Source organism: Neoarius graeffei, chromosome 22 (genome assembly GCF_027579695.1).
Source record: "Neoarius graeffei isolate fNeoGra1 chromosome 22, fNeoGra1.pri, whole genome shotgun sequence".
NCBI classification, from domain to species: Eukaryota; Metazoa; Chordata; class Actinopteri; order Siluriformes; family Ariidae; genus Neoarius; species Neoarius graeffei.
The window spans coordinates 58,041,977-58,068,646 of NC_083590.1; the positions used below are offsets into that span (position 1 = coordinate 58,041,977).

The 26,670-nt window shown below is 44.6% G+C and overlaps 1 protein-coding gene across 4 annotated transcripts in view; it reads right to left on the bottom strand.

The window, feature by feature from the left end:
• Positions 1 to 6,637: 6,637 nt before the first annotated feature.
• Positions 6,638 to 26,670, bottom strand: part of LOC132871011 (uncharacterized) — a 35,885-nt gene continuing 15,852 nt past the window's right edge. Inside the window, exons 1-2 of one of the 4 annotated variants that reach the window (XM_060905165.1) lie at positions 14,410 to 15,870; positions 6,638 to 14,256 (exon numbers count right to left, since the gene is read on the bottom strand). In XM_060905165.1, coding sequence (XP_060761148.1) covers positions 9,694 to 11,391 — 1,698 coding nt within the window. In that variant the 5' untranslated portion in view covers positions 11,392 to 14,256; positions 14,410 to 15,870 and the 3' untranslated portion in view covers positions 6,638 to 9,693. Of the gene's footprint in view, positions 15,871 to 26,670 lie in introns of those variants that run through there. The other 3 variants (XM_060905164.1, XM_060905166.1, XM_060905163.1) reach the window with 3 other exon arrangements.

Sequence of the window (26,670 nt, forward strand, 5' to 3'; positions counted from 1 at the left end):
TCTAGAACACAGACCAATACGTACTTACGACAGTAATGGAATTTTTAAACAAAAAATGATAGCAATGTTCAGATAGAATGTTCAAAAAATATCAATATTATGTCTCGAGCAATATGTCATTACAACAGTACTGTGTCTAGCTGAGAGAGAAGGTCACATAAATTAGGAATTAATGCCTTCTTGGTCAAGTTAAACAGAAATAGTTTAAAATAGTAAAGGATCTAAAAGCTAAAGGATGAAAAGCTAAAATATTAAAATCATAAATTCTTAACAATTCCCCCTCTTTGATACTACTGTATCAGTACTGTAGTATCAGATTAGACTAGTATTACAGCCTAGCAGGATAATATACATTGTTTTCCCTGCGCGGGGGTTTATGGGTAAAAACATTTATCATCATATATATCCTATCCATCAAGCATTTAAAAATGCAGGGTCCAAACAGAAGAAACAAAAGGAAAACCACAATCACTGGTATACACATAGATAAAGTCGCAGTCCATTTCCCAAACAGTTTAGAGAACCATGTCCACCCAGCTGAGTCTCCATGCTTGTCACGCTCCAGTTGTTGAGCGATCTGTTTCATTTGATGTACGGCTGCACCTATTTCGCCATCTGGGTTATCATTAGCAGGGACAAAAGTGCAACAGCTTTCTCCGACCATAGCACAAACACCCCCCTTTTCTGCCAACAAAATATCAAGGGCCATATGATTTTGAGTAGTAATAAGACGCAGGGCAGTTAATTCAGTCCTAATACCATCTACAGCTCTAGTGGTTTCATTAACAAAGCTGGCTAAGCGATAATGTGCTATTTCTACTTCCCTCCACAGATCAGATACGCCAAAATGAGGAAACAGCGACGTCCAGAAACGGTGCCATTTAGAAGTAAGCTGATGTGCCGGGGGTGGGAAAGTACCATAGACATCTTGTTTCAGGCGATGAGCAGAGAGGGGATGGAGAGCAGTGATGGCGTTCTTGAGTTGTATGGGAGCACAAATGCCTGACCAATTGGTGGGAAAAGAAACAAAGAGATCAGATCTATTACCGCAGTACCATTACCAGTTTAATGCTAATTTAACACCAGGATAATTATTAGGGTGCGGTGGAACACAATCAGGATGAGCCCTACATGTATTATTGACATACCCGAAACTGTTGCGTGTGCAATTAGTTAGCGGAGGGTTACATTGGCATGAATTTGGGACCCAGCGAGGACATGGAGCGGTGGTGGAATTCTGATCATATATGTGATTACATTGAGAATTAGGAATTTGTCCCAAATACATGTTACTTCCTTCAGAGTAATTTGTTCTAAAACAGTGAGGGAAAATGAAATTAGAGGGCATATTGACCTGCAGAGTAGTGAGAACAGAGTCCTGTAAGACAATGTCGGGGGTGTCTGTGCTAGATACTGAAGAAGTCTGGTTTAACATTGCTACCACAGAGGGGTGAGGAGAGTAATTACAGAAAGGGCCCCAAAATTTGAAAGATTGGCCCCTTGGGCCCCATGCATAATACAGAGCTTCAGAGCATAGAGGCAAAGGTGGACGTGTAATAATAGTAGAAGGCGGCATCAGATGACATATGGTAGCAGCAATTGAATTTTTCCCGTTCCAACCGCACGCCATGCGACTGCCTTGCAGTTCCCAGCTGAACGCCAGGGGGCTGCCATGAATGGCTCAGACCCCCCTTCCTCCCCTATTTTAATTCTAAACACGCCCATTCATTCGATTCCATGGTGTCACCATTAGATGGCACTTCTCTCATAAAAAAAAAATCTTGAAATGTTGTGTGAAGCTGTACTGCACTTCCCGATTTCAATGAGAAAGTAGCTGTAGAATAGATACATAAATGTGAGGTAAATTTTACCCAATTTAAGTATTTCATAGCTTTTTATTTGTTATTTTATACTCAATATATGGAATTAAATCTACCCTAAACAAGTCAATGCAAATTGTTACCTCAGATTTATTGGGTAAATTCTATACGGTAGGTTACTTTTTTCAGTGCAGGAGCAGACGAAACTGCAGATCTTGGTAGTCTGGTGGTTACTGCACATGTCCTATACCGGTAACTCTTGAAACATGGTTCGATTCTTGCATTGGGTTTACTCGCTCAAAAATCTCATCTCATTATCTCTAGCCGCTTTATCCTTCTACAGGGTTGCAGGCAAGCTGGAGCCTATCCCAGCTGACTACGGGCGAAAGGCGGGGTACACCCTGGACAAGTCGCCAGGTCATCACAGGGCTGACACATAGACACAGACAACCATTCACACTCACATTCACACCTACGGTCAATTTAGAATCACCAGTTAACCTAACATGCATGTCTTTGGACTGTGGGGGAAACCGGAGCACCCGGAGGAAACCCACGCGGACACGGGGAGAACATGCAAACTCCACACAGAAAGGCCCTCGCCGGACCCGGGGTTCGAACCCAGGACCTTCTTGCTGTGAGGCGACAGCGCTAACCACTACACCACCGTGCCGCCACTCGCTCAAAAATAAATATTTAAAATAAATGACTCTTGCAATGAAGCACTGTGCACTTTTTAGTGTTACATGTAGGTCCTTGTATCATCCGATCATTCAAGTATTCCATTCAATCTGAAAAACAAAAAAAACACTCAATATTTCGTTTTCCTGTATGACCAAAAAAATGAGGGATTGGTGTTTGTTTTCCTTTTTCCAACTCAAAACAGAACAAATAATAAACAGGGAAACCAAAACGAAATAATAACTCTAATTTACGATTATTGATTTTCTCTATTCCCCACGCTACATTAGCCTTCCCATGATCCTCAGCGACCCCAGATAGCAAAAAGGCGTTGATTCGACGGGGAATCATCGGCATGTTCTTCGACCATACGCCGTCGAATCATCGTGGATCACTGGCGTTGATTCAACACCGGTTTGCTCATACGAGTTTGCGTTGAAACGATGTTGAAAAGTGGATGGTGCCCGACAGAGAATAGACCCCCTTTCACCCTTTATTCAACTACGGATTTCGGTCGATTTATAGTTTAATTTTCGGCGATGATTCATCCAACTTTACTTCCTGTTTTATGTACAACAGGAAGGCTACAAATTAAGCAAAACAGGCTAAATTAAACTAGCTAACAATAAAGCATCGGGGCTCTTGCCTAGGATGAACACACACATGCATACTTCAACCATGAAAGTGAAACTTAATTTATATCAATGTGCGTAGGCTACGTCCTGTTTAATGTACAACAGGATATAAAAATGCATGCAACAATGCACCTCTCCTAATGTTTGTCAAGCTATCTAATGAGGCATAACTTTTAACATTTATAAGGAACAGAACACACTTGAACAAGTTCTTAGAAACATTTTATGATTTATTTATAATTTATAATTGTGGCTTATTCCTCCTGCGGCGCAGACACCTGTACATGGAAACAGAAAAACATAACCAAAATTAATTTGATGCAGCATTGATAAAGAAAGTCAGCAGTAGGCTATGGGTTTCTAAATGCCACCCTACCTCATTATTTGGACATGGGGAAAAACTATATTTAAAATCCAAAGAGGGATGGAGGGAGGAAAATTAAAACAAAAGAAAGAAATGAAATATAGAGTAGAGAATATTTGATAAAATTAAGGATGTTTTTATTCAGTAAACATTTAAAAAAATATTCTACAACACTCTAGCCTAGTGACTTACCAGTAACAAAATAGACTTGAAGTATTCAGATCCGCTCTGCATAAAGCAGCTAAATCCTCTCTCTGTCTCCTGGCAGAAAGCTCCTTGGTTTGCTTGTGTCTCAATCACAGCTGGTATTCTGTAGAAAGACTTCTTTTCACCTTTCCCATCAGCTTTGTTAGAACCCTAACACAGCACAAAAGTTTACCATTGTAGGGTTTTGATGAACCAAGTGCCTCGTGGGTTCACATACCGCACGCTGCCGTTATTTCCCCCTAATCACGAGTTTGTTGGTCTTCCAATATGGCGCAGGGTTTGTTTACTTCCGGTTTCGGGTGACGTCAGTGAAAGGGGTCTAATGGGGGCATTACCGCCACCCATTGGATTGGGGTGTAAAGCAGTCTGAACAAAACGTGTAAACATAAACATAGGAGAAATGAACCCGTTTTTCTAAGGCGCCACACCATAAATCCGGGGACCCGGGTTCGATTCCGGCCTGCAGTCATTTTCCGAGCCCTCCCTGTTTTTCTCCTGCTCATTGCTACACTGTTCTAAATGAGTTTGGATGTCTGTAAACCAATCAGGATGTTTTTTGTCGAGCATGCGCTCCATGAACAGGCGCACACACAGGCTCCCTCGCGCACCCCGTCATATGCGCGATGCAGACATTAATGTTTCGTGTGCACGCACTTGCTCTAGATTCCGGGAGATATTCTCCAATTTGCGGGCATCAGGGAGCCACTATCAATATGCGGGAGACTCCCGGAACTTCCAGGAGACTTGGGATGTCTGCACTCATGGATTAAAGCAAAAAAAAAAAAAAATCATCTGACTGAAAAAAAAGCTCCATGTCGTTGGCCCCTACCACATCAGCGATGCGTCAAATTTTAAACGCTGTGTTGTCCATTATCCCCTCGGCCCCTACTTATAGTACATTTACATAATTTTAACAATGACTAAAGCTAAGGTAAGACTTTACCATTGTCATTACTGGCTATAAATGATGAAACATCAAGTTTTCAGCGCAAAGTGCAAATTTATTTCAACAATACTTTAGTAATGCACAACCGTGGTTAAGAGAAAAGTGCAAGTGCAGTCGAACTTGAACCATGCTTTCAAAAGAGTGGAACAGAAAGAACTTGCAAGAAAAGTAAAGTGAAAGTTCACTTTTTCTGCTTCTTCGCAGTGAAGCCAAAGGCATCTAGTTTTTTGCCATTGCTTCCATAGACTTTTTTATGGCAAACTACACAAAAGCACACACCTGCCATTTTCATCTTTTTGCACCATGAACTAAATGGCTTGCCATTATCGCCCATTTCATTTAGCCAAGCCCATCTCCACTTAGTCTTTACCGTTCTGTCGATGTCTGACACATCTGTGCTTTCATTTAAAAGAAGCGCATCCATGCTGGCAAAACCGAAAGTAATTTGACGCGCTCTAGTGATGGAAATCGAAGGGCCTATATCCGGTGGCCTTATACGCAGTACTCGAGTTGGGGGAGGCATCCCCCTTCTGAAATAAAAATCTCAAATCATTCACCTTATAAAACGGCCATCCCCCCATCACATCCCTTGTGCCATTTTACCGATTAATGTGGAAATTAGCCTACTATTATTTTAACAAATATTACTACCATTTCAACATTAGAGGCTTTGCGCAGTGATAGCCTACATGTAGCCGGATAAAAAAGACACATTTATTTATTCAGTTGCACCTCTCATTCACACCTATACGGAGGTTTCAGTCACTGAAACAGGGTTCCTACAGATATTTTATGTTGAATTTACTACCTTTTTACTACCTTCACAATTTTTTTTACTACCACAGCGACAATTTGGATTTGGACATTTTCTCACAATTTAAACAAGGTAATCTTTGAGTGTATGTGTTAGTCCAAGTGAATGTGCTACATATAAGTTAGTGACAACTCTACCCAAAGAGTTGGATTGATGAGACAAGATAGAAAGAAAAATCTGAACGTACCGGTAGTGTAACTCTTTCCCTTTGGACGCATAATAGAACCTCCCATTGCTAGGGCTACACATGGAGTAATGCATATTTGCATAAAAGAAAACAAACTTCCACATATAAGTTATAATTTTATTGAACTGTGAAACTGTGGCCCATAACCTCTTAACAGGTACACAGATTTGCACTAAACCTTGTGTGTCAACACTTCACATTAGGTACAAGATCTGATTACATTTTGTCGGCCAACACTTTCAAGATGGCCAACCTTTTGTTTGTGGAATAATCTTTTGAACAGGTGAACAGATTTGCACAAAAAATCTTATGTGCTTAGGTACATCAACTCATTACATTTAGATCAGGTTAAATGGCAAACACGAACCCACACACACACAAAGCGCACCAGGCGCACGCACACATGGGTGCACACACACATGACAAAGACAAGACACACCCTAAAGATACAAAACACACATAACCCAAGCCCTATTTTGGCAGTCTCTCAACACATTGCCAAGTTTGCTTAAGATAGTCATTTGCACCAGTCGTGAAGGCCCGTGGGCAGAGTCAACACCTTCCTCCCAGAGATCAGTGTTTTAGAGGGTTAATCTTAATCATTTGAACAGTTCACCAGATTTGCTCATCACATTTTGGATGCCGGGCGGCACGGTGGTGTAGTGGTTAGCACTGTCACCTCACAGCAAGAAGGTCCGGGTTCGAGTCCCATGGCCGGAGAGGGCCTTTCTGTGCGGAGTTTGCATGTTCTCCCCGTGTCCGCGTGGGTTTCCTCCGGGTGCTCCGGTTTCCCCCACAGTCCAAAGACATGCAGGTTAGGTTAACTGGTGACTCTAAATTGACCGTAGGTGTGAATGTGAGTGTGAATGGTTGTCTGTGTCTATGTGTCAGCCCTGTGATGACCTGGCGACTTGTCCAGGGTGTACCCCGCCTTTCGCCCGTAGTCAGCTGGGATAGGCTCCAGCTTGCCTGCGACCCTGTAGAACAGGATAAAGTGGCTAGAGATAATGAGATGAGATGAGATTTTGGATGCCTCAAATGGCGCGCGTGCACACAACGCACCAGGCGCACGCGCACACACAACGCACCAGGCGCGCGCGCACACACAACGCACCAAGCGCGCGCGCGCACACACAACGCACCAGGCGCACGCGCACACACAACGCACCAGGCGCACGCGCGCACACAACGCACCAGGCGCGCGCGCGCACACACAACGCACCAGGCACACACCCACACAACGCATTACATGTGCCTCAGTTGTTTGACCTTTTCTTCGATCAACTTTTCAATGAACGCCTCTCGCCGATTGCCATCTACCGCCTTTAGCCAGTCTTTAAAATCAGGTTCCTCCAGCCAGAGGTCTGAAAATTTGCATTTCCCCATTGTTTAATTCTCGTGCAGATGTCGCCAGTCGGGTTGACAGATTCCACTAGAGCCGTATAAACAAAGTCAGTCTCGTACTAAACAATCTCTGGTATAAATTTACACTGGATTCGACCGTTATTGGAATTCAATGCGCATGCGCCACCAACTCCTCACTGCGGTCCTCCTCGATACATAAAAATAAATTCGCCCAAATGTAGTAATTTATGGATATTATGGCATGCAGGTTAATTAAACAAATTAGAAAACACATAGGCCCAGTTGGATGGGGGTCAAAAAAATTTACTACCACGTCAGATTACGTTTACTACCTTTTACTACTTTTTACTGGCCATAATTTAGCCTATTTTAATTAACTACCTTTTACTACCTTTTAAAACCCCGCGGGAACCCTGTGAAAACAGCTACTTTTGCAAACTCTGGGCAGAGTGGAGATTTCTGAAAACTCCATCTTCAGATGCTCATGTAAATCGGGAAAACGAAGCAACAGTGGGCGAGAGGGCGCGCGTGAATATAATGAGTCATAGGTGTGAATCTTTCACCGAATGCCAATTGTCCCGGTTCTTCATGAAATCGCACGCGCACACACAAATTCATTAGGTTAACTTTCAAATAACTGTTCTTGGCACTTGCGACACAGGAGCCACTTTCCTGAATTTTGAGCTTCGGAGTATTGGCTTCTTTATCTATTTAATCAATGAACTTATTTGTCACATACATTAAATTACTAATGTAAACCATTAGTAGCCTATTTAAGCAATCGCTGTTTTCTCCACTGTTGTCCGACCTTTTGTGCTTAGTGAATGAGACACTTCATTACACTCCACTGACCGACTTCCAATTCCGGACTTTTTTGAAAATGTAAAATATAGGCCTACGAGATGTTTTTTTGGGACTTAATTCGCGTTGGTCCTTCACTATTAATTTTTGAGACTGATGAGGCACTAAATACTGTGGAATTATTTTCTCCTTACTATGAAGTTTGTCATCTTAAACAAGTGTCGGGAAATCTTGCAGCCCGACTCTACAGCCTCCAATGTTTAAGCGAACTGCTGAAACCATAATGTTTAAAGATTAAATCGTAGGCTAATCAAACCAAAGAAAAACACAGCCTTTCCAGAACGTTGTCTGCCGAAGCCTGTTTAACCTACAAAAGGCTTAATAGCAAAGGTCTTGCTGTGGCTTCAACTTTTCACCTGATCACCTTTCAGTAGGCAAATATCATTATTACTACTACTACAAAAGGCCTAGTATTAGTAGTAGACAAGTAGTTGCCTAGTAGTAGGACAGCCAAATAGTTTCATCAGTGGCCTACGCCGAGCCTCCCTGGGACTAGACAGTAGCGGAGGCTGTATTTATTTATTTATTTATTTATGCCTATGCTGCACTAGACAGTGTTTATGTAGAAAGCATGCACACTTCAATCAATCAATCTATCTTTTATTTCAATTATATATAAACATATTCAAACTCGCTGTATGAGCGCATTAAAATCTTATGGCTTTTTAACTCACGGTGAAACTCCTCCGGGTTGAATTAACTAACTGAAATCAGCTGTTCTCAGCATTTGATAAACCTGCTTTGTGAAACGGACAATCACTGCTCCTCCCCGTGGAAAAATGAGGGATAGCAGCTGGTTTTCACACAAGCTGCTTAGGGGCGTCACCAGTCAGGACTGCATTGATTACATCATTGTGGGGGATAAATTATCTGCACGGACCAATCGGCAGACAGTCACGAACCAGTCAGGGGACGGCCAAGGGCCTGCTGAGGGCCAGTCACGGAAACGTGGAACAAATTCAATGGCTGCCACTGTACATAACAACTTTCATTCGTGTGCGCTCGTGCAGTCCAGTTAGCGAATTGCCAGAAGATGTTGTCTCGAGGTCCAGCTCGAGCGGGTAATCCTGCTCCGAGCAGCAGTAGAGTGGTCACAAAACTCGTGATGAGGACTTTCATGGTTGTAGTGAGGATGACTGGTCCCAGACGGGGCACGAGATCCCCTCTTTGTTCACAATGTCTTGCAGGGAGTAATCTGAGGATTCTCAGTCGGCCAGGGCTGCACAAATGTCACATCAAATCTGTGTAGAGCTCAGAGATAGGGAGAGAGAACAGAGACTGGATAGGGACACAGAGAAAACGTTAATAGCAAACTTGTCATTGTAACACAGCTTTGTTATGGAGCCTTCTTCAATCGTGTGGCATGGATCCACTGTGGAAAAAGATCAGTTAAAACAGCAGTACGAGTAATGGCGACTATTTCTGCAGGCCCACTATACCTAGGTTCTCCCTATTGTCCAAATCGTTTAAAAAGTCGCACCAGCACCTTGTCTCCCACGTGAAAGGGGTGTGTGGGTGCTGATGGTGGAGACGATATTGTACTATTGACCTTGGCACAAATTTTATGCAACTTATCTATAAGGGCTGCAGAATACTCATCCATGTGTGTTTTCAAATCAGAGGTACCCAGAGCCGGAGTTCCCTTCTTCCAGGGGAGAGGGAAAGGTCTTCCAAAAATAATTTCATAGGGGGCGTATCCCCCTAGTCTAGGTCTTGGTGTCATACGAATTTCAGCCAGAGTGGCTGGCAATAAGTCTACCCAATTTTTCGAACCTGTGGCCTGCATGGCCTTAGTTAGTCTTTCAATGTTTGATTAGTACGTTCTACGATACCAGAGGATTGAGGGTGGTACGGAATGTGAAAACGCCAGTTTAGTGAGAGATACTTGCAAAGGTTTTGTGTGACTTTTGAGGTAAAAGGGGTACCTTTGTCTGAGTCTATGGCGTCTGGAACCCCATAATGAGGTATTATTTCTTTTGCCAGAATATGAGTAACTACCTTCGTGTTTTCTCGAACAGGGAAAAGCTTCTACCCATTTAGATAATTTGTCCACAATCACCAGGAGATATTTAAACGGCCCACAGCGAGGCATGTGTGTGAAGTCGATTTGGCATTCTAGGAATGCAGACGTAGGTATGGGTAAACACTCGTGTTTCGCGCCTGCTTTAGAGGGGTTATTTTGTGCGCAGATGAGGCATCTCTCAAGAATTGAGTCCACCAAACTGTTTAAATTGGCTATACAAAAAAATTTGTTCATGTCCCCCTTCACCCCCCTTCGTGCGCGATGTGTCACGCCGTGAAATTCGCACACGAGGAAGGGAAGGCAATGAGATGGAAGACAAAAGTGGCCATCCTGACTGTACCATAGGCCATCAGAGGCAACATAAGCGCCTTGTAACTGCCAAAAGGCAGAGTCATTTGGAGAGGCTGAAGCCTGTAAAGAAAAAAGATCTAAGTCAGGAATCAGTGAGCTGGCAAGGCAAGAGGTATTACACGGCGAAGAATCTAGGCCAGGAGACATGACACCAGAAGCAGCAGCAAGTTTTGCAATGCGATCGGCAGGAGAATTACCCATGATTTCAGGTGTGTTTCCCGAGGCATGCACCTTAGTTTTAACTATGGCGAGTGATCTAGGGAGATGACAAGAATCAATGAGATTTTGTACTAAGGTAGAGTGAGAAATGGGCTTCCCCTCTGCGGCGTGGAAGCCTCGAGACTGCCAAATCTTCCCAAAATCATGAGCCACACCAAAGGCGTAACGAGAGTCTGTGTAGATTGTGACATCCTTTCCCTGAGACAAAATACAGGCACGAGTGAGAGCATACAAGTCAGCTGCCTGAGCCGAAGAGAAAGGAAGAGTGTATGCCTCATGCACAATATCAGACAGTGAACACACAGAATAACCACAGAGGAAAACACCGTCTGAGGATTTAGAACAAGAGCCATCAACAAAAAATACTTCCCCCATCCCTAGAGGGCTGGAGGAGAGATCAGACCTGAAACTAGTAGTATGTACGATTTCAGATAGACAATCATGATCAGTGTCATCCAGAGTGTCATCCTGAGAATTAAGAAGGCGTGCGAGAGTATGACCTACAGTATTGAAAGAGGATGTGGCACGAATTTCGAGATTGTCAGTAGAACAGAGAATGGTTTCATATCCAAAGCGTCGCTGAGCAGTCATATGTTGGGTCTGTAAATTTTGCAACACCTGTTTAACTTGATGTGACGAGTGCAAAATTAGTGAGTGAGACAAAACCAATTTTTCCGCATCTAAAACCATCAGAGCACATGCGGAGACAGCCCTTAGACACGCAGGTAAGCCTTGAGCAACAGTGTCTAACGTTTTAGCTAAAAATGCACAAGGACGCACCCCCCCTATACTCCTGGGCCAACACCGCAGAGGCTGTGCCTTGTTGTTCACAGGCATAGAGATGGAAGGGCTTGGAGTAATCAGGTAAACCCAGGGCCGGGGCTGAACAAAGGGCGCTTTTGAGGGAGTGATAAGCATCCACCATAGCGTCAGTCCAGGTCAAAGGGTGTTGCAGTGGATCGTGATGAGAGATTGCAGAACGGAGAAGCTTGTCATATAAAGAGCAGTCAGGGATCCATTGTCTGCAGTAACTGATAAGACCCAGAAAAGACATCAGTGCATGTTTAGTTGCAGGGCGTTTTGTGTCTAGAATCACCCGCACCCGATCAGATGACAGCTTACGACAACCTTGTGAAAGTTCAAAACCCAAATACTTAACAGTGTCCATGCAATATTGCAGCTTGGTCCTGGAAACCTTAAAGCCCTTGTGTGCCAGATGTTGGAGCAGGCGTAAGGAGGCGTCTTGGCAGATTTCTGGTGACTCAGCAGATACCAGAAGATCGTCTGCGTACTGCAGGACCACAGAGCCCTGGGGGAGGGAGAGGTCACAGAGTGCGTCATGAACTATGGCTGAGAAAACAGCAGGAGAATCAATGAAACCTTGAGGCAACCGTGTCCAAGTATACTGTCTCCCCCTGTGCGTGAAGGTAAACAAAGGCTGTGTGTGTTCTTCTACAGGAACGCTGAAAAAGGCAGAATAGAGTGTCAAGTGTATGAGCATCATGGGTTTCCCACACTTGAGAGGGAAGGACTCGGACTCAGGATTCCACTCGTCTTGTGTTTTTATTGATTTTCAGAAGAAAAGTAGAAGCAGAAGAAGAAGAAGGTGAAAAACCTTTAACCATACAAACACAAAAATAAAATGATTAACAAAAGTCCATTGTTCAATGATTCATTATTTACACTCAGCATGTATGAATAAATGCCTGTTTTTCCACAACAAAGCCCAAGTTAATTAGGCAACAAAAGGCAAGTATAAAGGCCCGGTCCCACTGGCTGATGGACACAAAACATATGCAAAAAGGACACAGCGGACGAGCAAAATTTTGGGGGTGGCTCTATCCATTTTCATCCGCTCCAGAAATGGACAAAATTGGCGAAAATTTGCGAAAACAGAACGGAAAAGAACGGACATGGGTAGTATATAGCGGGGATGTTAAACGCATGTTCATAGGAAGCCTAGCGGATGAAAGCAGATGGACGTGGATGACAGCTCCGAAGGGGTTACCGGTGATAACTGAGAAGCGGACGCATAGCAGAAAGAGCGGATGCATAGTGGATGAAGGGGATGCATCACGTACGCCTAACGGAAACAAAGGGGATGTTGCGCGGATGTATATCGGATGCAGACCGTTCACTGCGCATGCGGAGGGTATGAATTGCGTCTGCTCCGCGGATATAAAGGGATGCAGCACGCACACCGTCAGCATAAAGCGGAAAGACGTGCTGGTGGCTACATCTCTACTACATCTCGTTTTTGAAGAAGGCTACACTGATACATCTCTACTACATCTTGTATCAACACCATGGTGCGTCAGGGTGATGAGATCTGTACACCATGACTGTTCGACTCATACTGAGATCCAGATGATTTTCTCCCCCTTTTTATACAAAATATCGATTGTCCGCTAGGTGTCCTTCTACATACTCTAGACATACTCCAGACGTCCTAAATATACAAGATACATCCCAGATATAAACGCTTTGTCCGTTTTGAATACTTTATATACGAGATGCATACGCTTACATCCTTTCTATTTCCGTGCTACTAACGATGAATAGACGTTTCATGTACCTTATCTTTCCTCCCTCTTTCCGTTTTCAGCTGCAGCGGATGTGAGTTGCGAGGATGCCCAGAGGATGCAGAGAGGATACAGCAGACGTTTAACGGATGATAACGGACATAGAACGTTTGTTGCTCGTATATGTTGCAGATTTACATCGTACACGGCGGAAAGTTCATCCGTTCTAAAAGTTTTGTGCAGCTCAAAACTTTTTGCGCGGATGAAATCACAGTGGACGGATGCTCGATGGATAGAGCGTATGAAGCACGTATGCAATGAGTACACAACGGATGCATAGCGTTTTCCAACGGATGGCAAAGATTTTTTTACGTTTTACATCCTCTTTGCATCCGTAAGTGCAGTGGGACCGGGCCTTAAGGTAAGTAAAGTATATTTTAACCATTTACATTATTTATAAACCAGGCAGTTTTAACCTTTTTTAATCACTCTGGTCAATATGTTACTGAACAAACAAACATTCAACCAGGTCAATATTTCACTAAACAAACATAAATGAACAGAAAACCAGTTCTAAACTAAGAACCATTTACTTCTAACCATTTTAACCATTAGCCCTTTAACAAGCAGTTTGTGCACTTTAACTGAAGATATTTACTGCACGCCACTGAGAAAGGAAACTAATGAAATTAAACTAATGTAATGAAATGAAGGACACACATTAGCAACTACCAGCAAGCTATAAGTTTACTAAACATGCAAACGCCAGAGATTCTGCCTGACTGCATTGGCGATTGAGAAGTTTAAACCATTAAACCAAACACAGGCAAGAAACAAACATTTCTCATGCCCACGGATTACTGCGAGCGCAGCGTTTGCATTTGCAGATAAAAGTTCAGTGGGCTTACCGGTAGCCTTTTTTGTCCTTTTTTCCCCGATGTGCTGTAAAGTTTGTGTTAGTAGCGAATTCCCTTTGCAACTGCTGTGCTGCTGCTTCGTTACAAACTGAACGACTGAACGCCAACTCCGCCTATTTTTCTAGAAAGACCGCTGCCCTGCTAATTAGCATTGTGATTGGCTTCACCTGTTCAGCGCAGCGTGCTGCCAAGCCGTGTGCCGGCAGCGTAGCACTGCGATTCAGCATTGCAGGGAGTAGCGGAGGCAGCTGTCAATCATGTGAGCCTGCATTCAGACACTTCTCGCGGCAGATCGCCGCGACACAGAGATCAATAACAGAAAAACAGCAATGATGAGCAGGAACCTGTGACATTACAGAGGAAATGTCAGGTACAATAGGTGCAACAGGGACAATCAGTTCATTAATCTTACGTAAATCCTGCGTAAAACGCCAGGTACCATCAGGTTTAGGTACTGGATTGACAGGTGTATTGTACGAGCTGGTACACGGTCTCACCACGCCTTGCTCAAGAAGAGACTGTAGGATGACATCAATCCCCTTAGCCTTAGCTTCAGAAAGAGGGTACTGCTTAACACAAACAGGAAGCAAATGTTTAAGCTTAGCTTCATAAGGCACACAGTGAACCAGGCCAACCTCGTCCTTGTGTTCAGCCCAGAGGGAGGAGGGGAGAGCACTCAAAGGATCTGTAGAAGGGAAGATAACAGTGTTTACAGAAGCAGTGCAAACAGCAGAGATATTTGTGACAGTCATACATGAAGATAGATGAGCCAAGGCGGGAGGCAGAAAGTCACGAGTGTAAATAATCATTTTGGATCCCTGAAACGAAATGGATAAATGTAACAGACTCATTAGATCCCGTCCCATTAGATTAAAGGGACACTGTGGCATAAACACAAAAGAGTGATGTGTACAAAGTGCTGTGTCGGCGGGACAGGTTACAAATAGCGGAGGAGTGCAAGGGGAGGAGAAGGGGAGCCCATCAATTCCCACAGAGCGAACGGTTTTGTTAGAGAGAGGGCCCTCGTAGGATTTTCCCCACAGAGGACATCGTAGCACCAGTGTCAATTAGAAAAGGAAGCACCTGTCCATCTATAGCTAATTCTACAACAGGCAAATCATTGGCTAGATAAGAGTCGAAAGAACAATGTAGCATTACGGGGTCACAGCTCTGTAGGCAGCTCTAAGGTTGATATGGGCCTGTGGGGCATTGCTGCACAAAAGGATTTGCCATAGGGGCAGCCGGTGGCGGCTGCTGAAGATTAGGAGGAGGAAGGGGAAACATATCAGAAGATTGAGGGTCAGGGGGGTGAAGGGGAAAACATATGCTGCGAATTGTATTCATCCGCCTTTTTCTTTCTACACTCATGTTGCCAATGTCCTTCTTTGCCACAATAGTGGCACGCTCCAGGGCGTACCCTGCCTTGCAGGCGGATGCTCGAATTCTGATTCTTTTGTTGTCTATTCACGTTTCCACGGGGCTGTGAGTAGCCACCAGCCACAGAGAGGCAGGCTACCTGCTTACTATCCAGAATACCATCTCCCTCCATAGTTCTAATTCTTTCCCCTAGGGTTTTTATTATCATATTACTACGGTCACTTAAATGATATTTCAGAACCTTCTGCATATCAGGACGACAATTGTTCAAAAATGTAAAAGTAAAGAGTGGATTGGCTTGCTGCTGATCTAATTGCATGTTTCCCAGACAAGTCCACGTCCTGCTAAAACGCGTCAGAAACTTTGAAGTGAGTTCAGCCTTCTCCTGTTTACAATTAGTAACCTGTGAAAGATCACGGTTAGCCTGCTGTCGTGAGAACAGATAACGCGTCAATTGTGCCTTTAATTCCTCCATAGCTTTACTGATATCCTTCCAGTAGAACTTAAACTCATTCTTTGTGGTGGTTTTGCCATCTCCTTCTATCTTAGTTTTAACTACTTCGTATTCATCATTCTTAGGATCTAGACATGGCACTGCAGCTATTAATGCAGTTTCATCATAACTGTCACCTAGAACGGCATGAAGAATAAAACGGTAATCTGCTCCGACCAGCTGGCAGTGTCGCGACATTTTTATGAGCATGTCTACAAAGTTAAGTGGTTTGTCTAACGAAGGCAACATTTTAATAATATCTTTTAGGTCTGATGCTGAGGGCGGAGTGATCTTCAGTCCTCTTCCCTTCTGAACCCATACACAAGCGGCATTCACGGGGGGAGGCGGCGGTGGAAGGGAACCTCTATCTGGTCCCACATCATCATCATTATCATCATCAGAGTCGTCGTCTGTATTAGAATCATCAGTCTCGTTTTTTAGTAACAGCGTATTTGAGCTTAAAGAGGGTTTTTTATCTGCTTTGGGTTTCTTAGGTTTAGCACCTGTCTCAAGAGATACAGGCGCGCTGGGAATGCTACTTAACTCCGGATATAGTTTTGTGACCGGTGTGTATGCAGGAACGTTATTTGATCCCTCGTACATTGACGGGAGAGCGGAGACTGTAACAATAACAGATTTAGACAAGACGGGTTTTGCTTTATCTTCAGGCTTAGGGCATGGTAATGATTTCTTTTGATCTTTAGTTTCTTTAATTCCGTGAAAATCGTCCCATATTGATTTCATTCTGACCCATTCTAAATAGCCTTTTGTCATATCATAATCCCATTCTGGGTTGCCAAATCCCTCGTATATCTGTCTATGTGCCGAAGCGAGGTACTTTGATTTAAAAGTTCCGGCGCGAGGATAAATCAAAGACTGAGGCTAGGATTCTGTCCAGCCGGCCAAATTGTCTAACCAAGGATTGGTGTATAATTCTAAATCACAGCAGTTCATCCAATCCCATGGAGTTTCTTCAGGGTCGGGTCTGAGTACCTTAGTACAATTTCCCCCCATGGTGGCACGAAGGGACCGTCTGGAGATTAATTATTCTGTGTTAACTCACACAGACGCGCGCGCTCTAATCGTCCCGTGACAACTATACACGGGGATACACAAATCGTCCCGTGACAACCATTCACGGGGATACACAAATCGTTCCGTGGCAACTCACACACGGAAATAACTGGGTTTTCGGATACTACCAATCAGGTGGAAGTCCCTTAAAAAATAGAAAGAGATTTCTCTTACCTGATTGATGGTAATCCCGGACGAGCCCCAAAATTGTTAGGTTAGTGATTCACCTCTTGCCCCCCAGCTGGAGCGATCACCCTCTCGAGATCAGTGCCTCCGTGCCACCTCAGAATTCTGGGGCGAGAACCGCGAAGAACAGACAGGGACCCAGAGATTGGTTTCACCGTCTTTTATTCAAAGCTTCGCCGAAGATGGAAAATCCACAGAAACTTTTATATATGTTCTTTATCTCTCTGAAGGCAGAGTGTGTGTGTGTGTGTGTGTGTGTGTGTGTGTGTGTGTGTGTGTGAATATGCAGCTGTGGGTGTGTATGACATCAGACTATGACATCAGCTATGTGTGTGTGCGCGCGCGTCTGTGAATGAGTGTGTGTGGGTATATGTATGTGTGTGTGTATATGGGGGTGTGTGAGTGAGTGACATCATTTTGATATCTGTGACTGGGTCAGTAAACCTTGGTCTGAGCAGGTCACATCTTAATTACATCAATATGTGTGTGTGTGTGTGGTGTGTGTGTGTGTGTGAAACCTTGGATCAATTATGCTTACACATTTCATATCAGCAGATATTCTAACAGATATCAACATTTACGCACAACTTAATCTCTAGAACACAGATCAATACGTCCTTATGACAGTAATGGAATTTTTAAACAAAAAATGATAGCAATGTTCAGATAGAATGTTCAAAAAATATCAATATTATGTCTCGAGCAATATGTCATTACGACAGTACTGTGTCTAGCTGAGACAGAAGGTCACATAAATTAGGAATTAATGCCTTCTTGGTCAAGTTAAACAGAAATAGTTTAAAATAGTAAAGGATCTAAAAGCTAAAGGATGAAAATCTAAAATACTAAAATCATTAATTCTTAACAACTGTACATTTTCGCTTTTAGTAACCTTATATCGTGACTCATATTGGCAACTAATTGCAATTAAATATTATACTTATCAGCCTATTTCTTAGCCATGTTGAATGTAGTTCGTTTGGTCCACGGCAGGTGTCATTTACCCGCGCAATCTTCACCAGACTTGTGTGAGACTTCAAAATGTGAAGTGTCAGCCAGGTGTCCTTGGCATCTTGTGTCACATTTATTCCACCAAATGAACTGTTCTCAAAACGAAATATTGCACAAAAACAAATTTAAATGATTACTGCCTACTTTCTTCAAACTTTCTTGACTGCTATCAAAACAAACACAACTTCCAGCTTTATTACATCAGCATTGGAAAGAGGGCGAGCGCGTCTTTTGACACCGTTGGCAGATGTTGGTCACTTTGATTTCTGCTGTACATTTTACTTCCGTCCTACGATGTGTCGCACAGGTCTCAATGAACCTCGTTTACGGCCATTGCTTTGACATATGGACTGATATATAGCATATTTCAAACACTCATAACTTGCTATAGCAGTGACAAAATAGCGATCAAAAATGCATTCCTATATTTAATAAAATGAGAAATACAATTTTGATAATAAAAAATTGGCTTTCAGTTCTCCTTTAACTACCAACAGGGTGAGCCCCTTCCACTTTGAGTGAGGACAACGTGGGAACTTTTTATGAGGTAAGAAATCACCACAGCTAACATTTTAAAGGGGAACTGAAGTCATTTTTGAACTTGCTTTATTTCTTAATTAACATGTTATTCAATTACATTTTTGGTTTTAGTAACCTTATCGTGACTCGTATTAGCAATTAACTGCAATTCAATTTTATACTTATAGACCCCTTCGCATGTTTGTAAACAAACCGACCGTTGCCAGGATGCGCGCGCAGCCTGGACCCAGAAACAATGGCGCCGCCCATAGACCGGCATTATGAGCTGTCAGATTATGCCAAACAATTGTCGTTACAAGATCGAGAATGCTACATAAATAAGTTAACTCTAACAAGTGGACATCACCTACCGGATCCGCATTTAATTAAAGAGTGGACGGACGATGTTAGTAAGTTCCCTGGTATACAATGGCCAGATATATACTCGTACCTTATTGACAAGAGTTCAGTGTACACCCACGAAAAACTTCGTGCCTACAAGTCTTTAGACGCATATGATTATGTTATGTGCGGGCATGTACAACTTGATTAACAATGGGACATTCATATTCATTTTGTTTTAATCAAATTATGCCAGTGATGTGATGGCAATGTGGCTTTAGCTACAACAGCAAATACCAACACTAAACAGCAATTTGCAGGAGGTAATGGCATGAAAGGAATGATAGTGTAAAGAGTGCAGCTAAAAGAAATCAGAGCTGCGTAAAAAGCGAGAGGCAGAGAGCAGAAATGAAACTGAACGGGGCAGGAGCTAGGTTAGAGCAGTCAACGTAAGTTGGCATTTAGAGTGAGGGCACACAATTTTACCTTTCCATCCTTGCTTTAAAATTGTGATTTTCGGCATACACAGCAGTAGGGGTTTGGTGCAATGTGGATTGGGTGGCAGTCGAAGGCAGGGGCTTCGACGACCTGATCCCCGGACACAGCGGCTGGCTGTTGGGACATGGAATGTCACTTCGCTGGGGGGGAAGGAGCCTGAGCTTGTGCGGGAGGTTGAGAGGTACCGGCTAGAGATAGTCGGGCTCACCTCCACGCATAGCTTGGGCTCTGGAACCCAGCTCCTCGAGAGGGGCTGGACTTTCCACTTCTCTGGAGTCGCCCGTGGTGAGCGGCGGCGGGCTGGTGTGGGCTTGCTTATAGCTCCCCAGCTCAGCCGCCATGTGTTGGAGTTTACCCCAGTGAACGAGAGGGTCGCCTCTCTGCACCTTCGGATTGGGGAGAGGGCTCTTGCTGTTGTTTGTGCCTATGGCCCAAATAGCAGTATAGAGTATCCGGCCTTCTTGGAGTCCCTGGGAGAGGTACTGAGGGGTGCTCAGACTGGGGACTCCATTGTGCTACTGGGGGACTTCAATGCTCACGTGGGCGACGACAGTGACACCTGGAGGGGCGTGGTTGGGAGGAACGGCCTCCCCGATCTGAACCCGAGTGGTGTTTTGTTATTGGACTTCTGTGCTAGTCACGGTTTGTCCATAACGAACACCATGTTCGAGCATAGGGGTGTCCATAAGTGCACGTGGCACCAGGACACCTTAGGTCAGAGGTTGATGATCGACTTTGTAGTCGTTTCATCTGATCTCCGGCCCTATGTCTTGGACACTCGGGTGAAGAGAGGGGCTGAGCTGTCAACTGATCACCACCTGGTGGTGAGTTGGATCCGCTGGTGGAGGAGGAAGCTGGACAGACCTGGCAGGCCTAAACGTATGGTGAGGGTCTGCTGGGAACGTCTGGCCGAGCACTCTGTTGGGGAGGTCTTTAACTCCCACCTCCGGGAGAGCTTTTCCCAGCTTCCGAGGGAGGCGGGGGACATTGAGTCTGAGTGGACCATGTTCTCTACCTCCATTGTGGACGCAGCTGTTCGGAGCTGTGGCCACAAGGTCTCCGGTGCCTGTCGTGGCGGCAATCCCCGAACCCGGTGGTGGACACCGGAAGTAAGGGATGCCGTCAAGCTGAAGAAGGAGTCCTATCGGGCCATGTTGACCTCCGGGACTCCTGAGGCAGCCGACGGGTATCGGCAGGCCAGGCGTGCTGCAGCTCGGGCAGTTGCAGAGGCAAAAACTCGGAACTGGGAGGAGTTCGGGGAGGCCATGGAGAAGGACTATCGGTCGGCCTCGAAGAAATTCTGGCAAACCGTCCGGCGCCTCAGGAGGGGGAAGCAGTACTCTGCCAACACTGTTTACAGTGCGGGTGGGGAGCTGTTGACCTCGACTGGGGACATTGTCGGGCGGTGGAAGGAATACTTTGAGGATCTCCTCAATCCCACCGTCATGTCTTCCACTGAGGAGACTGAGGCTGATGACTCAGAGGTGGACTCGTCCATTACCCAAGCCGAAGTCACTGAGGTGGTTTGCAAGCTCCTCGGTGGCAAGGCACCGGGGGTGGATGAGATCCGCCCTGAGTATCTCAAGTCTCTGGATGTTGTGGGGCTGTCTTGGTTGACACGCCTCTGCAACATCGCGTGGCGGTCGGGGACAGTGCCTCTGGAGTGGCAGACTGGGGTGGTGGTCCCTCTTTTTAAGAAAGGGGACCGGAGAGTGTGCTCCAATTATAGGGGAATCACACTTCTCAGCCTCCCAGGGAAAGTTTACTCCAGGGTACTGGAGAGGAGAATTCGACCAATAGTCGAACCTCGGATCCAGGAGGAACAATGCGGTTTTCGTCCTGGTCGCGGAACACTGGACCAGCTCTATACCCTTCATAGGGTGCTCGAGGGTTCATGGGAGTTTGCCCAACCAGTCCACATGTGCTTTGTGGATCTGGAGAAGGCATTCGACCGTGTCCCCCGTGGTATTCTGTGGGGGGTGCTTCGGGAGTATGGGATTCGGGGCTCTTTGCTAAGGGCTGTCCGGTCCCTGTACGAACGGAGCAGGAGTCTGGTTCGCATTGCCGGCAGTAAGTCAGACCTGTTCCCAGTGCATGTTGGACTCTGGCAGGGCTGCCCTTTGTCACCGGTTCTGTTCATAATTTTTATGGACAGAATTTCTAGGCGCAGCCAGGGGCCGGAAGGAATCCTGTTTGGGAACCACAGGATTTCATCTCTGCTTTTTGCGGATGATGTTGTCCTGTTGGCTTCTTCAAACCAGGACCTTCAGCATGCACTGGGGCGGTTTGCAGTCGAGTGTGAAGCGGCTGGGATGAGAATCAGCACCTCCAAGTCCGAGGCCATGGTTCTCGACCGGAAAAGGGTGGCTTGCCCTCTCCAGGTTGGTGGAGAAGTCCTGCCTCAAGTGGAGGAGTTTAAGTATCTCGGGATCTTGTTCACGAGTGAGGGAAGGATGGAGCGTGAGATCGACAGGCGGATCGGTGCAGCCTCCGCAGTGATGCGGTCGCTTTACCAGTCTGTCGTGGTGAAGAAGGAGCTGAGCCAAAAGGCGAAGCTCTCAATTTACCGGTCGATCTACGTTCCGACTCTCACCTATGGTCATGAGCTTTGGGTAATGACAGAAAGAACAAGATCGCGGATACAAGCGGCTGAAATGAGTTTCCTTCGCAGGGTGGCTGGGCGCTCCCTTAGAGATAGGGTGAGAAGCACAGTCACTCGGGAGGAGCTCGGAGTAGAGCCGCTGCTCCTCCACATCGAGAGGAACCAGCTGAGGTGGCTCGGGCATCTTTTTCGGATGCCTCCTGGACGCCTCCCTGGGGAGGTGTTCCAGGCATGTCCCCCCAGGAAGAGGCCCCGGGGAAGACCCAGGACACGCTGGAGGGACTATGTCTCTCGGCTGGCCTGGGAACGCCTCGGTGTTCTTCCCGAGGAGCTGGCCGAGGTGTCTGGGGAAAGGGAAGTTTGGGCTTCCATGCTTAGACTGCTGCCTCCGCGACCCGGTCCCGGATAAGCGGAAGAAGATGAGACGAGATTTTCGGCATACACAAATAATGATGGCACAAAATCTGGACTGCTTGAGTCAAGCGAGACCTCTCCTACAAACAAAATTGCATGCAAAGCTAAGTTAACATGCTAACAATATTCATTACATTGTGTAACTATGACCCAGCTAATCAGACAAACGTTACCAAAGTATTTTGCTACATCAATAAACAAAGACTAGAAAGAATAAAAAAGAAAGATTTAATAAATAGCCTGATCTTACCTGTGATGAAGTGGGCGCTGCAAACCCGTGCATTTTTGATAGTGCTTTCATCGCAGTCTATACGTTTGATGGCTTGTAGCATTTTTTTGGAATGGGTGAGATCCTGCTGGAATTCTGAACATTTTAACCCCATCACTGCTACGATTCTGACACCCGACAACACAACAACTAGGCATTTCTGAGTCTTTTTTGGGTCCAGGCTGCGCGCGCAATTTCCGCTTACGTATGAATGACGTTTACTGCGAAGAGGTCTATTGGCCTATTCAGTTTTTAGCCATGTTGAATTTAGTTCGTTTGGTCCATGGCAGGTGTCGCTTATCCGACTGATCTTCACGAGACTTGTGCAAGACTTTGAAACATGAAGTGTCAGCCAGGTGTCAGTGCCGCCATTCTGAAAACTGTTTTCCAAACAAAATATTGCACAAAAACTAGTTTAAATGACGATTACTGCCGACTTTTTTCAAACTTTCCTGATCGCTATCAAAACAAACAAAACTTCTGGCTTGATTACATCAGCATTCGAAAGAGGGCGCATGCGTCTTTTGACAACCCCTGTGTATGAAATCGCTCCCTACTCACTATAAAGGGCACTATATAGTGGGGACACCATTTTGTAGTGTTGTCCGAAACCTTAGTGAGGATTATTTACACCCTATATAGTGCACTCAACATATCCCACAGTGCATCACAAAAAGTTGTGTACAACGATGGTCACTAACCAAAGCAATATATTCCATCATGCATTGCGGCCGCGCTGAAAGAAATCACATTAAAAGTCTCAAATTTGATTTAATAAAAGGCAGCAGCAAAGAAGAAAGTATTCAGCCTTGATGTAAAAGAACTGAAAGATGCAGGTACTTTGTATTTATTAATATGGGAAATACGTTCAGTATAATATGGATTCATCACAAAAATACATGCATGTATTTATTATTTTGAAACCCATCAGCCGACTGATCTGGCACGTTTTAATTGTGCGACAGTAATGACGTAAATACCAGCGCAACGGTTTAGTGTTCGAAAGCGATTTTTCCTTTTCCCAATGAGCTCAATATATAGTCCTCTTTATAGTAATTCCCTGTATAGGGAGTAGCGAATGAGTAAGCGATTTCAGACACAGGGAACGTTGGCAGATGTTAGTCAATTTGATTTCCGCTGTACGTTTTACTTCCGTCCTACGATGTCTCCCACAAGTCTCAACGAATCTTCTTTATGGCCATTGCTTTGACATATGGACTGATATATTACATAGCATATTTCAAACACTCATAACTTGCTATAGCAGTGACAAAATAGCTATCAAAAATGCATTCCTATATTTATTAAAATGAGAAATATAATTTTGATAATAAAAAAATTGCCTTCAGTTCCCCTTTAACAGCTCTGTATTGACTCCTGATCCCTCACAACCTACTAGGCCACAGCCTACACCTAGCCCTTCCCATGCACCTACCCAGCCAGCATACTTTCAACACACATACCATTGTGTATCAAACCGCAAAGAAAAATTAAAACATTGGTCCATTGTAGCACAACATCCCGTACTCTTTCTAGGGGTTTCAAATTTAAACAGGATCCCCCCATTTCCCAACCTTAGAATCCAAATTGACAGCTACCTCAGTGCTACCATTTCCTCAGTTTACTGAAACAAACTCTCCCTCTCCCCAAGTGAAGTCAGAGGGGATTAACCATCAAGATCACGACCCCAAAAACACAAGCACAAAACAGTTTCATTACTCTATAAACAGGCCTCCACAACATTCCCCAGTGCTATCATACATATCCTACTGAGTAACTTTTCACCCCTTCTTACACCAGCACAGAAACATAACTTTACCCAGATCAACGCATACATTAGCAGACATTTCCCCCATATACCCACTATTCCACCAGAAACATTACACAACACACATGACAAAATACTTTGGACATCCACTACTGCACATACCATCTTTACACACTGGTGCAATTACCTAAATTTAACCTCGTCCCCACCATACCCCTGGATCCTCCGCCCCAATCCATTTCCCCTCTGTACCCACCCCCACCCTCCTCCCACAAGACTCAAACACCACAAGACAGCTTAATCATGAACCTTTCCACCTCCTTCCACCTCACCCCTTCACAAACATCCCTCTTGGAGAGGGGGTTGACATTCATGCCACACACTTCACACGTCCACCAGGAGGAGCTGCAAAGGGACATCCACAATTACCATCACAGACTTAAATTGATTGATCACTTCTCATCAGATAACACCCATACCGCCACCCCATTCATTTCCCCCTCTACCTGGGAACCAACCCAGTCCCAGATAGATGGGAAACTCTGTTGCCTTATCCAACAAGGTCAAGGTCTCTTTATTTGTCATTTCAACTATATGCAGTTGGTACAGTACACGGTTAAAACAAAACTATGTTTCTCCAGGACCATGGTGCTACATTGAACATCACAGGACTACAAGTCTACATTTAACAACATAAAGTGCAAAGAGTGGAACACTGCAGACAGTAAATGACACAGTAGACAATAAATGACACAAACAACATGAAGTGCAGACACAAGCAACATCAGGTGCAGAGTTGAATGTGAACATTGAGGTAGTATATGAAAGGCAATAAATAAATGTAAGTTTTGTGTGCGTGAGAGACACTGTAAACATTGTAAGGCAATAGTGCATTATTGTCTACTGTGCAAAGATTGCAGTGAGTGTTCAACAGTCTTTGAGAATCAGTCCAAGCTGAGGAGTCTGATGGCATGAGGAATTGAAGTCATGTATGAAAATGGAATAAATAAATGCAAGCCTTGTGTGTGTGTGTGTGTGTGTGTGTGTGTGTGTGTGTGTGTGTGTGTGTGAGAAAGAGACATTGTAACCACTGTAAGCAATAGTGCAATATTGTCCACTGTGCAAATACTGCAGTGTGAGTGGTGTGATCAACAGTCCATGAGAATCAGTCCAGTCCCTCAGAGTTGAGGAGTCTGATAGCACATGGGGAAAAAACTGTTGCAGAGTCTGGCTGTGAAGGCCCGAATGCTTCAATACCCTTTCCCAGACAGCAGGAGGGTGAAGAGATTGTGTGAGGGGTTAGCCACGATACTGGTGGCTTTCTGGACGCCGCGTGTGTTGAAAATGTCCGTGATAGAGGGAAGAGAGACTCTGATGATCTTTTCAGCTGTCCTCGCTATCCGCTGTCGGGTCCTGCAATCCAAGATAGTGCAATTCCCAAACCAGACCATGATGCAGCTGCTCAGAATGCTTTCAATAGTCCCTCCGTAGAATATTGTGAGGATGGGTGATGGGAGAGAGGTTTTCCTCAGCCTCCGTAGGAAGTAAAGGCGATTCGGGGCTTTCTTGACTATGGAGCTGGTGTTGGGGGACCAGGTGAGATTCAGGACACACACAACAGACTTTTCCATTTCCTCAGGACCCCCACCACCCTCCTCACCATAACCTTTCAACTTCTGAACAACAGGCCGTCAAACAACTTAAACAAAACAAAAATAAAGTCATAAAACCAGCAGATAAAGGTTCAAAAATCGTAATTATGGACACCCACCACTATCTACAAGAAGCGAACAGACAGCTATCCAATCAGAAATATTATCAACCCATCTCTCATTCCACGCAATCCGTAGCACAATATCAAATCCGTCAATTAATCACCTCTCTTCACCAGCAACACTATCAATTCACAGGGTTCTAACTAGACCAAAATATCCACATAGTGGCACCAGTCATAATGGCCACGGGTTCGGGGGCTGCCTTAGGCCCCTGAAAGCTCATGGATTCTACATGCTCTGAGATGCATTCTAGTGCATTTCCTGGGACTTGCAAGCCTCCCTGAAAGTCACTCTTTTTTGGTAATATTAAAGAGATTTTTTTTTTCAAAAGTTGCTGTGATTGTTTTTGATTGAAGACTTAATTATAATTAATATTAAACTATATTGGTGACATATTTATGGAATACAAATAAAACAACCATTTGATGTTC